This window comes from Cydia splendana, chromosome 17, assembly GCF_910591565.1.
Source record: "Cydia splendana chromosome 17, ilCydSple1.2, whole genome shotgun sequence".
NCBI classification, from domain to species: domain Eukaryota; kingdom Metazoa; phylum Arthropoda; class Insecta; order Lepidoptera; family Tortricidae; genus Cydia; species Cydia splendana.
This window is the reverse complement of record NC_085976.1, coordinates 12,525,838-12,538,749: the sequence shown is the minus strand read 5'-3', so window position 1 is coordinate 12,538,749 and position 12,912 is coordinate 12,525,838. Positions and strand designations below refer to the sequence as shown.

The 12,912-nt window shown below is 41.4% G+C and overlaps 1 protein-coding gene and 1 long non-coding RNA gene across 2 annotated transcripts in view; one reads left to right on the top strand and one right to left on the bottom strand.

Annotated features, from left to right (window-relative positions):
• LOC134798821 (sodium channel protein para-like) overlaps window positions 1-10,822 on the top strand; it is a 92,656-nt gene extending 81,834 nt beyond the window's left edge. Inside the window, 11 exon segments of the mRNA XM_063771205.1 lie at window positions 6-271; window positions 354-527; window positions 2,214-2,336; window positions 3,625-3,747; window positions 3,837-4,031; window positions 4,876-5,121; window positions 5,410-5,680; window positions 5,967-6,271; window positions 7,321-7,524; window positions 7,826-8,230; window positions 8,233-10,822. Of these exon segments, the coding sequence (XP_063627275.1) occupies window positions 6-271; window positions 354-527; window positions 2,214-2,336; window positions 3,625-3,747; window positions 3,837-4,031; window positions 4,876-5,121; window positions 5,410-5,680; window positions 5,967-6,271; window positions 7,321-7,524; window positions 7,826-8,230; window positions 8,233-8,649 (2,729 nt within the window). The 3' untranslated portion in view covers window positions 8,650-10,822.
• A 596-nt stretch (window positions 10,823-11,418) lies between these two features.
• Window positions 11,419-12,565, bottom strand: LOC134798815 (uncharacterized). The gene is made up of 2 exons (XR_010145272.1): window positions 12,455-12,565; window positions 11,419-11,619 (listed from the first exon to the last, which is right to left on the bottom strand). It is a non-coding gene; the product is annotated as an uncharacterized LOC134798815 (long non-coding RNA).
• Window positions 12,566-12,912: the final 347 nt, after the last annotated feature.

Below are 12,912 nucleotides of genomic sequence, written 5' to 3'. Positions count from 1 at the left end.
TGCAGAGATAATAGAAGAAGAAGAAGAGGGTAAAATGGATGGTATCCCCAAACACGACATCGTCGCTAACGACGAAGACGTGATCGACGACACGCCCGCCGACTGCTGTCCTGAACCTTGCTACCAGAAGTTCCCCTTCCTCGCCGGAGACGACGATTCCCCATTCTGGCAAGGCTGGGGCATGCTTCGATTGAAGACTTTTAGACTGATAGAAAACACCTATTTTGAAACGGCTGTGATTACTATGATCTTGCTCAGTAGTTTGGCTTTGGTACGGATTCTTTTCACACAATATTGTTTTGATTCCACAGCAGTTGAACAACAATTAATCAATTCATTCTCTATAATTTCAGGCTTTAGAAGATGTACATTTGCCTCACCGACCAATCCTCCAAGACATTTTGTACTATATGGACCGCATTTTCACCGTTATTTTCTTCCTGGAGATGTTGATCAAGTGGCTCGCCCTCGGGTTTCAGAAGTATTTCACCAACGCGTGGTGTTGGCTCGACTTTATCATCGTCATGGTAATATTCTTTTTTATTTATATTTTTATTATAATCGCCATTAAAGGATGACTCACGCCACGCTACAACGGTCCGGGCCCGGGCCGGGGCGTCCGACACTTCAGTTTTCTATAGAAAGCGTCACGTGATCACCGTCACCTGTCATGGAAACAGAAGTGTCGGGCACCCCGGCCCATACCCGGACCGTTTAGCGTGAGTCAGCCTTAAAAAGATTCGCACACTGAAACCATGATCTGCCGTGGTAAATATAGTAACATCAATCATTTTGCTCGCCGACTCATAGTGTATTGTACCAAACGGTTTTTTAAATAGTACGATTTTGCTGCGCTCACTGCGCCACATCCTGTCTTCAGTGTGTGTGGATTGCCTAATTGATTTGGTGAAATATATAACCCAAAAGTTCTTGCTTCAAAGTAAACATTGTCTAACAACATAGTAGCCAAGTGAAAAATCTAGCAGAAATATCTACCAAACTGAAAATGACCGGACGTCTACCGCAGTCTGCGCCAGTCTGGTATACTATAAACGACATTTAGCGACATTACATATTTGCGAAGATTATCAATTTTTTTATCTAAATAGTCTCAAATCAAACCGGATTTCACTCCCTATTTTCGAGACTTGCCTTGTCTCGTCAGCTGGTAATGATGGCATTATACAGTGTCTAGTTAAGGGTAGTGGAACAAAGAGTAACGTTGGTGTGTGACGTTAGTTGTCGCTCGTTAACCACGGCGCGGTGATGGCGGGTGCGGACGACATTCCCGCGTTCCGCTCCATGCGTACGCTGCGCGCGCTGCGCCCGCTGCGCGCCGTGTCCAGATGGGAGGGCATGCGCGTGAGTACGCGCCGCGCTACAGACCGCGCCTCGTGTCCTCGTCGCACTGCTCATTGAACTACCAAACATATACTTATTATATTACTACTTTCTGATAACACGTCAAATTAAAGTGCCGATTGAAATTCAGTTCACACGAATGGGCAGCGCGGCATGAAAGCGTGTAGCTTTAACTGTTGGATGTGTCACAGCGGAGGCGTCGACTCTTCTCGCTGCCTCAAGCTCTAGATGTCGTAATCTTGTCTGTCTGTGGATACTGCTTATCTTTCCCCTTCCCCGTGCCTCCTGACATTGGCTACCTATGCCCAACCGATACACCAGTCAGGTGACTCATGATCACCCCGACACACTTCTCAGTTAATTTTCGATTGCATGGCATATGAAAACTTCTCCATTAAGTACATTTTTTTAATTATTTCTATAAAATAACGTGTTCAATGCTGCAACTATAATGGTTACAAAATTTGTATACACTTGCACACCAATTGATGTTTACATATACCTACCTATTAGTACTCTATATTACCAAACTTATAAATTATTATATGTATCTACTTATAGAACATAATCTAGATATAGGTTTTTTCTAACTAGTTGGCGCCTTCTCTTATACAGTCTTCAACACCATGTATGTGGTCGCTATTCATTCGATAAGGTGTCGGTTACATTTCTTCTTTACAAACCTCTCCTTTCAAAATACTTTCCGAGCCTTAATAGGTTTTATTGCGATTGGTTGACCTCATTTCTGTTCCAGGTTCTTCGGCAAATACTACTTTACTTAATACTAAATATCTGTTAAGTTATCATGTGTGATGCCTCATTTATCCAATGATTACCCTTGATTCCATCAGGTCTCGCTTATAAACTTCGTAGCGGCGCTTTGTGGCGCCGGCGGCATTCAGGCGTTCAAAACGATGCGAACGCTGCGCGCGCTGCGTCCGCTCAGGGCCATGAGCCGCATGCAGGGCATGAGGGTACGTACCACCCTGCTTCGGGCCCACGCACACCACCCGCACACCAGCCCCACCACACCCCGCATTAGCTCCGACACGAGCGCGTAGCGCGACAGTTTCACCAACATTCCCAAACACTCGATCTCCGCTCGAACTATTCAGTAATCCTACATCTGACATCTGGTCTCTTTGGTTTTATAACTTAGTTTAGTCACGAATCGTTTCAAAATCATCGGTAGTTAGTCCATTATCGATCAAATTGTAGTGAATCATGTTGCAGTCGTTGGTGGCACCCTTGAATGGCTTAGTATCATTGGTCATATTCTCAGTCAGTCGGAAATCGGTCCAAGCTGGTTCATTTCGGCAGACACAATCATTGTCATATTTTGGTCTCCTTTTTCTCTTGGATTTTCTGATTATTAGTAATAGTTACTTGGAATGTTAATTTAGTCTCTGCACTTTAGATATTTTACCTTATCCTACATCGTATTTTCTCTTGGCGATTGGCATGCGGTAGCTGTAATTCGCATATTCTGGATTATTTAAATTATAATTATACGGTAAGTTTCTTGTATAATTTCCTGTTGAGTGCAATTAGTTTTATATTTATATTAGAGCATGCTTTGTGAGACTTATTAAACTGTATGTAAATGTAGTGTACGTTTTGTATATTTGTTATGTGTAATGTAAAATTTCATGTTGTGTACCTATTGTATAAATTAATTATTTAAATTATAATTTGCTATCTACACTAAATACTTAGCTAACCTCCCACCAAATGTATTTTAACAATCATATCAATCATACCCACTCATTAATCATTATACAATCAATCTATAATTTCATAGTTAAGATCAAAACAAAGGTATTAGTTACAAATTATAAGGATAATCCATAAAAACAAACTTACTCAAATCATTTAACATTATGTACTTCACTCACCGAATGTCATGGGATTAGTTGTCAAGCGGACCCCAGGCTCCCATGAGCCGTGGCAAAATGCCGGGATAACGCGAGGACGAAGAGAGTACTTCACTCACCGAACTAAAGGATGACTCACATTAGACCGGGTTGGGGCCGAGCCGGAGCTTCCGGCGCTTCGTTTTCTATGGAAAACTCCACGTGATCGTCGATCCGCTGTCATAGAAAATGACATGTAGGACGCCTAAAGGCCCGGGCCTGGCCCGGTCAAGCGTGAGTCATCCTTTTCATTAAACATTCTATACATATAATATACCATGCATATTTATTATCTACATACTTATTTTGTGACGCTACAACGACACTTAATTGCATATATGTTGTGTAGGTGGTGGTAAATGCTTTAGTACAGGCAATCCCCTCCATCTTCAACGTACTGCTGGTGTGTCTCATCTTCTGGCTAATCTTTGCCATCATGGGTGTTCAGCTATTTGCTGGAAAATACTTCAAGGTATGCTATTATACTATAATTCCATAACAATTACACACAATTATATCCCCTAGGCCATATACTTAGCATTCAAATGTTTGATGTTCCAGTGCGTCGATTTGAACCACACAACTTTGAGCCACGAAATCATTCCGGACAAAAATGCGTGTATCTTGGAAAATTACACGTGGGAAAATTCACCTATGAACTTCGATCATGTAGGCAAAGCCTATCTGTGCCTGTTCCAAGTTGCTACATTCAAGGGATGGATTCAAATCATGAACGATGCCATTGATTCTAGAGAGGTAAGTTCTAATTCTCGCCAATCACGAACGAAAAGAAAAATCAATGCCTTCAGACCCATTAAAGCGCAAGTCTCTACATTGCGAAAAGTTAAATTGGTCATGGCTAGAGAGCAATGAATAGCCAGTATTAATTACTGATCAGCTCTTTATTCCGCATTTTACAGAAATAGGTACAGTCAAACAATTTAAGTAACAACTCATTTCGTACCTTGTCACAGTGACAATCAATATGAAAGTCGCTAGAGACCTCATACTATTGTCACAGTGACAATCAATATGAAAGTCGCTAGAGACCTCATACTATTGTCACAGTGACAATCAATATGAAAGTCGCTAGAGACCTCATACTATTGTCACAGTGACAATCAATATGAAAGTCGCTAGAGACCTCATACTATTGTCACAGTGACAATCAATATGAAAGTCGCTAGAGACCTCATACTATTGTCACTGTGACAATCAATATGAAAGTCGCTAGAGACCTCATACTATTGTCACAGTGACAATCAATATGAAAGTCGCTAGAGACCTCATACTATTGTCACTGTGACAAAGTACAAAATAGGTTGAAAATTATATTCTTTGACTGTACAACAAACCGTGTCTAGGGGCTATTCATAAATTACGTCATTTCATATTAGGGGGGGGGGTCTGGACATCGGATGATGGTAGCATAACGTAGGAGAAAACGGGGTCATTCGAAGCATGATTTTTGGATGATTTTAGGGGGGGGGGGGGTCAAAAATCGTCAAAAATCGATGACGTAATTTATGGACAGCCCCCTACACGTTCTAAGATTTTTTTTTACGGAGCGTCATTTAATACAAATTTTAAATGTTTGTAGGTCGGCCGTCAACCAATACGAGAAACAAATATATACATGTACCTTTACTTCGTATTTTTCATCATATTCGGGTCATTCTTCACTCTTAACCTGTTTATCGGAGTTATCATCGACAACTTCAACGAGCAGAAGAAGAAGGCCGGCGGCAGCCTCGAGATGTTCATGACGGAGGACCAGAAGAAATACTACAACGCCATGAAGAAGATGGGCTCCAAGAAACCGTTGAAAGCCATTCCTAGACCTAAGGTACGAAATATGTTTCATATAAATTCTCTTCAATATTTTAACATCTACAATACATCAGCGAAATAATACTGCGCGAAAACACACATAATTTTCTTATCTATGAAAGAATTTTACCGTATTACAGTTTCTATACTTTCTATGAAGGCGGATTTGAACGTCTCTGTAGCTCATTGTACACAGCACGACCCCTTCAATACTAGGCACACAGAAGCTGCTTATGTTACTGGTGGAAGTTGCCACATGGACTAATGTGGATAATTTATAAAATTGTTTTTCATTTGTTTCCAGTGGCGGCCACAAGCAATAGTGTTCGAGATATGCACGGACAAGAAGTTCGACATGATCATCATGTTGTTTATCGGCTTCAACATGCTAACCATGACGCTGGACCACTACCAGCAGACGGAGACATTCAGCACCGTGCTCGACTATCTCAACATGATATTCATCGTGATATTCAGTTCCGAGTGCCTATTGAAAATATTCGCCTTACGCTACCATTATTTTGTCGAACCGTGGAATCTGTTCGATTTTGTCGTCGTAATGTTCTCTATTCTTAGTAAGTATGATCATTTAAATCATGTTGTTTTTATTCTGAATTTAAATGGCATTTTCATCCGTCCCCCACTTCAATTTTCATGTGTGAAGTTTATACAGAATTATATAACCTTTCAGACATTGACGTAAGGTTTAATTTCTTCTGGCCTGAGAGAAAGTATTTTTACTCTACTTGAATACTTACTTTCAGTTAAAATTTACTGTATTAGGTACTTAACTATATTTTTTTGAATACTTACACAAAATACAAATATATGCCAAACTAATGATTTACTTTTCTTTCGCAGGTTTGGTATTGAGCGATATTATAGAAAAATATTTTGTATCACCAACTCTACTAAGGGTAGTAAGAGTGGCGAAAGTAGGTCGTGTCCTTCGACTAGTAAAAGGTGCCAAGGGCATCCGGACTCTGCTGTTCGCGTTGGCCATGTCACTGCCGGCGCTGTTCAACATTTGCCTTCTACTGTTCCTTGTCATGTTCATCTTCGCCATCTTTGGGATGTCGTTCTTTATGCACGTCAAGGACAAAGGTGGCCTGGACGACGTGTATAATTTCAAGACTTTTGTGCAGAGCATGATTCTGCTTTTCCAAGTGAGTACGAGCCTCATTCACTTACTGTTATTTTCATAGCACACATTTTTATTGACTTGCTACATGTCTCTGCGCTACGTAGTAAACGTAACGTTATAGTTAGTTTTTTAAAGCATTAGAAAAAGACTACGCGATCTTGACGTGTCTTTGGGCCCGATTCGGATTTTGAATTAGACATCTATTAGATATCTTTTAGACATCACCAAGATACGATAACGATATGTTTAAGATCTAACCTGTCAAATATGACATTTGCGCGATTCTGGAGATACTCTTGAACGATTTCCTCAGGATATGACTTAGAGATCCAATTCACATCTAATAGACTTACGCTATCTATCGTAAAAGTGACATTGGTTGCCCGAATTGCGCTGCAAAAGAGAACTAGTTGATATCTAAACTATAACGTATCTAGAATGGATCTAGTACGTGTCGTCTCTTGTGAATATCTTGAAGTTCGAATACGGCAGTTTTAATGGGGTTGGCCTGTGGAAGTTTTTAGCAGATGGCGCCATCATAGCTTGCCCTGTCAATCCCTATAATTGTGTCAAATTTTTGTTTTTTTAATACACTGGATGCCAGCCTTTTAAGCCAAATCTCATAGAAAAAGGCGCAAGCTATGATGGCGCCACCTATGCAAACCTTTGACAGTTGCCAACCCCATTGAAAAATACTTTATTAAATCAGCAACTATTACTTATAAAAGAAAAGAATGTAAATCATCGTATATGATTCATAAATTTCATAATTGTTACATATTTGCCGTGACTTATTTTTCAAAAGTGTTTTTCAATAAAAAGTCACGTCACAGAATAACTAATAGTACTACCGTGTCACGTCAAGATTGTGTATCTTTTTTCTAATGCTATAAAAACTAACTATACCAATGGTCCCTGCTGAGACGAACTTAGGTTTTTAAAATATGGTACGATTGATACGATATATATTTTGCTGTATGAGAATCTAATTTTTATAATGGTATCAATCATATTTAAACTAATAAAACGCCTCACCAAGTTTAATTATTAAATGCATAACGTAACGTGCAGATGTCGACGTCAGCCGGATGGGACGGCGTGCTGGACGGCATTATTAACGAGGAGGAGTGCGACCTGCCGGACAACGAGCGCGGGTACCCCGGCAACTGCGGCTCGGCCACCATCGGCATCACCTACCTGCTGTCCTACCTCGTCATCTCCTTCCTCATCGTCATCAACATGTACATCGCCGTCATTCTCGAGAACTATTCTCAGGTAAGCTTCGTATTTATTGTTGTCACGGGGTATAAAATATAAATAAGTTTGTTTGAAACCCTGTCTAAAACTGCAAAATTAGTGTAGGTACCATTTTTTTGATAACTAGTATAACATTTATTGAAACTCATATAATGTAGAGGCCCAACGGAGCCGACATGTCCCGTTTGATAAAGGTTCCTTTTAAAAACGTAGATAAAAAAAAAGTAAAAGACGTGATAATATTATCATAATACTTTCAGATTAGATTGTACGCATTTTGTATAATATGAGTAATCGATTTTTGAATGTGATTACGCAGGCGACGGAGGATGTACAAGAAGGTCTGACGGACGACGACTACGACATGTACTACGAGATCTGGCAGCGGTTCGACCCCGACGGCACGCAGTACATCCGCTACGACCAGCTGTCCGAGTTCCTCGACGTGCTCGAGCCGCCGCTGCAGATCCACAAGCCCAACAAATACAAGATCATATCGATGGATATCCCGATATGCCGCGGAGATATGATGTTCTGCGTGGACATCCTCGACGCCCTCACCAAGGACTTCTTTGCGCGGAAAGGAAACCCGATCGAGGAGACGGGCGACATCGAGCCGGGGCGGCCCGACGAGGTCGGGTACGAGCCGGTGTCGTCGACGCTGTGGCGGCAGCGCGAGGAGTACTGCGCGCGGCTGATCCAGCACGCGTGGCGGCGGCACCGGCGCGGCGCGGGCGGCTCGGAGGCGGCGGACGCGGGCTCGGGCACGGCCGTGCTGCTGGACGCGGGCACGGCGCGGGTGGTGCTGGCGGGTGCTGGGCAGGCGCCGCGGCCGCCCGAGCCGGCGCCGCCGCCCGCGCCCGTCTGACCCGCGCTGGCGCTCGCGCTGCTGCCCGCGCTGGTCGACGACGCGCCGCTGCCTGCACCGCTGCCCGAGCTCCTCAGCCCGCCCAAGCGCACTTGATTATTGTTTACGCTAGATGTTCGCTGTACATAGTCGGCGGTGCGGCTGCCGCGCGCGCGCCCGGCCGTCACACGCCGCGCGTCCGCGCCCTTTCTTTTTGGGACGTTAATTCGTGCGCGATTAGAGACGTTCGAAGTGTTAAGTGGAGTGTTTTATATTCGCGTGGCCGAAGCTTTTGAGACTGTTTGTTTGCGACTGACGTTCGCGCGAGTGTAATATATATTATTATATTTTATTGTACCGATTCGTATCTATTTACATCGTCGCGTTAAAACCTGCCCATGTGAGAGAAACCCGTTTTTTTAAGAGAATCGTTGTAGCGAGCATGTTTTTGTCACTGATAACGTAATGTAAGGTATCGGATAATATTGAGGAAATTCTATAAGCTTATTTTTGTATTCGATGAATATCACTGTCTGCCTGTAAATTCTAAATCGATACGATCTTTTAATTAAGATGACGGAGATCGTTGATTTGATAATAAATTGTGAGATATCATTTTCTTTCCCCGAAATGGTGTCGAACAATATCCGTATACTCGTGCTAGAGTAGTGAGGCGTCGCACAGCGCGGCGCGAGTGCGTTGCTTCATTCGGTTCCGCTTCAGCCAGCGGCGCGGCGGCCCGCGGGCCGGGGGCTACTCGCGCGGGCCCGCGGGCCGCCTGTGCGCGTGCCGGCCACGCAGCGAGCACATTGATGTAGCACACCAATATTTTAAACTTAACGACTTTAAACGAAATTACCTTGTATCATTACAATCATTGTAACGTCTTCGACTCGTCCGTTGCGTTTGGACGTTAGTGTAATCGTATCTAATAAACGCTTAAGAGAAGCAATGGCTACGCCGATTCATATCAATTTTGTCCGTAATAGTTTTAATAGTTCCAGTTTATAAGCTTCTTACTGTACCGAAATGACGTTGCGTTGTATCTTTCTATACGAGGTCGGCACACCGTCGGTTCCCTCGAAATAAAGAGAGTTTAGACAAATTTTTGCAAGTTATATCTATGTAAGCTTAACAAATCAGCTGTGAAATCGGTACCAGAATTCACTTCCGTCCTAAATCAGTACGCATCATAGGAATCGAGCCATTTTATGTAACGCGCACTTTCCATGTAGGTACCTAGTTAATGTAATTTCCTTTCCCCGGATTACATTAGCTGCGGCCTCGCGGGCGGGCGGGCCGCTTCCCCCGACCCGCCGCGCCCGCGCCCGCCATCCGTATAAATATGACGACTTCAAGCGGGCCGGTACTGCTTCCATGAGTATTGCTCTCGCGATTTACATTCAATGCTGTGACGATCTTCGACTAACGAAACAAGAACGCTAACCCAGACTACCCACCGATTCGGCTAACTGAAAGAGTCACCTTAACTAGCAAATAAGATATATTGATAATACCTAAGAGATCGAACGTCCCTTACCGAGTAAGGTAGATATTATTGAGTATGTATTGTTTTTCAAATGATACCTCTGTAGCGATCCGTCGCTCGCCAGTGGCCGCGGCCGCAGAAGTCTGCGGGGCCACTATACTGTGAAGAACTATTGTAATTCATTTGTAATTAAACTTTGGAAGTTGTCAATTTTTTACAAATCTGTAAATATTGAGAGCTTATCGCCGGGTAGATCCCAAACCGCACGTCTCAACACATATTTTTCATAATACCTATCTAGTATGGAATCAGCGAATAAGGCAGCGTTACGTAAATAAGCTTGAAGCAATAAACGTAAACGTGTGCTCGACGAACGTTTTCGCTTTTCATTATGGAACAAGTCACCGAATAGTTGTGTGTCGGTTGTTTTCAATTCGTTTTAATAAAATGTGAAAAACTGATAGGCAAGACAATCTACGTGTTGCAGTTTAAAGAGTCAGTGTATTGTAAACTAAATAAAAGAGATGCTTACCGTTTTGCACATATTTTGCAATAATACCGGTACGTGAAGAGTATGTAAGTACCGTGGGTGGCGACCGGCGCGGCGCCGGCGCTTCCCCCGCCGCGCCCCGCGCCGTCCCGCCAGACCCGCTCATTCGTTCAATTGGTTCTTCTGTTCCTTTGACCCGTTTCGTTCACTTCTTGTTATATATTTATACGACGAACGGTCTTTAACATCCTCTTGTGTTGGTCAAACCAAACGTTTTACTATTAGGCATATTTGCACAAAGAAGTTGTGTTTAATTAAGTTTAGGACAATAAGTTATGATATCATTGTATTATTTCTTTAAATATATGACAAAAAAGTGAGTTCAGTTTGCTGAATGATAGAGGTTTACTTGAGTATTTATTATATATATTGTTGAAGTTTGTACAAAATAAATTAAGTAAACGATGAAATATAGAACTTGACTGCTTTACGTTGAAGTTTTATTCTTGCACTACCTATGTTCATTACAGACGCTTCGTTAAAACTGTCGCAAACTAAATTAACTAAACGACCTAAAAACTCATCTACAGCAATAGTTGTGCCGTCATTTCATGTCAACAGGTACAATTTTCATCAAACAGGTTTACCATAGGGACCATCATTCAACGCAAGAGGCTACGACCGACGTAGCGTTGTATTTAGGTGCTACGGCGTAGCGCAATCAGGAAGCGTATTCAGAGTTTTAAAATAATATTCTTAAAATGTATGAATTTAATATCGCCTTTCCATGAGTAGGTACTTAAAAGTTAAACTTGTAAGACAAAGCGCGTGACACTTAGTACGTATTTGTTCATAAGGCTTGTAAGAAAATATATTGCTCTACCGATACAGGGTGTTCCATTCGTTTTCTAAAATCGGCCTCGTTACACTTAAAAACAAATTGTCGAAGGTTAGTAGATATCTCATATTGTTTTAGATTTTCCCACGCTACTTTATTGTGATGAAAGATCTTCTAATACCAGAAGAATGATAAAAAAATATTTACAACACTTAACCGGTTTAAATTCATATCATAATCAAACGTCATTGTCTATTTTTATGCAGGTTTTTTATTTATTATATTATAAACCATGTCCTACACATATTAAAAAAATACAGAATTTCATGAAACGTGAGGGACTCTTAACTAATACCTCGCTATTATATGTCCTAATATTTAATTATACATATTAGTCTTTATTCACTTGTATGATTTAAAAATACTCCAAACGCCTTGACTCCTTTCGCCTGGAATATTAAATGGTAATTTTAATACATTGAGTGCCGGGAACCCGCTCGGCGGGCGCTCTGTTCGTAGTTTCTTTCTACAAAGCGGGAAAACGCTAGAACCGGCTACACGTGTAGCGCTACGAAAACGTTGGTGTGAAGCCATAATTTTTTTAGGCTGAGAAATTGTTATTACTTTAATTACGAGAGTATCTAAGGTTCTTTTATTCAAGCCGGCATTTTGAAGGTTTCTGCAGGTGCTTCTCTAAAAAGTACCTACTAAGAAAAATGTTGTAGACAGGGAATCGCCTCAACCGAATGGCCTAATAGCTAGACGTAACAAACAGCTTGGATAAAAGGGCCTCGAGACTCGAAACAACGAGGAGGGTATTTAGGTACCTTATACATGTTGTATGTAGTTTAATTACCTATTACTTATCAAATTAAATTAACTAATGCCAGATGAAAAACAAACAAACCCTGAAAATATTTTTTTTTCCATCTGCTAGGTATAATACCTAAGGCCGCGTTCCCACGTCCCAGTATGTCGTAACGACAGATAATCGTCAGTACCTAAATATACAAGGCATGACAACGATTACCGTTCTATATCATATGTGAACACCTCCATTTACATGTATAGGCCACGACGAACGACTATTTGCCGTTGCGACATAGTGGGAACTCGGCCTTAAAGAAACTACTAACTAGGAATTATAGTAGATACTAGTACTTACTCATTTATCTACAGTTTAATATTATTATCATTATTTTTTTAAATCTACTCTTTTTTTTTTGCAAACTACCTATAGGCAGTTTGATTACTAGTTTACTACAGTGTTCTATGATAGCTCACCAGTGTCTCCACTAAGCTTTACTTGGTCTCGTGGGTGACGGTGCCAATGCGTCCCTGCGACAACAAATATTAAGCATGCACTCGAGATAGGCGTCATCTGTACTAGGGAACAACATTTTATATTAGAGGAGGTGAGGAAAGGAGAGGGCTTGAGTGATTAGCCATTTTTACTAATTGTATAATATTTAAGTAATAAAATGTATACTTGCTATCTTTTGCGTATTAAGAAGACCATAATATTATTAGTCTTATACAAAATGGCCAAATCACCATCCTGACGAAGATTTGGCTATTCATAGGAAGTAGGCATAAAGGATGACCATAGGAGACTACTAGGTTGAGTAGTCAATATGTCGCAGTAAGATAGATAAAGCCGTTATATAGTTATAACCCTAGGGATATAATTATATGACGTAACATAGTTATATGAAAGCGATTCATTACTATCTTACTAGGTA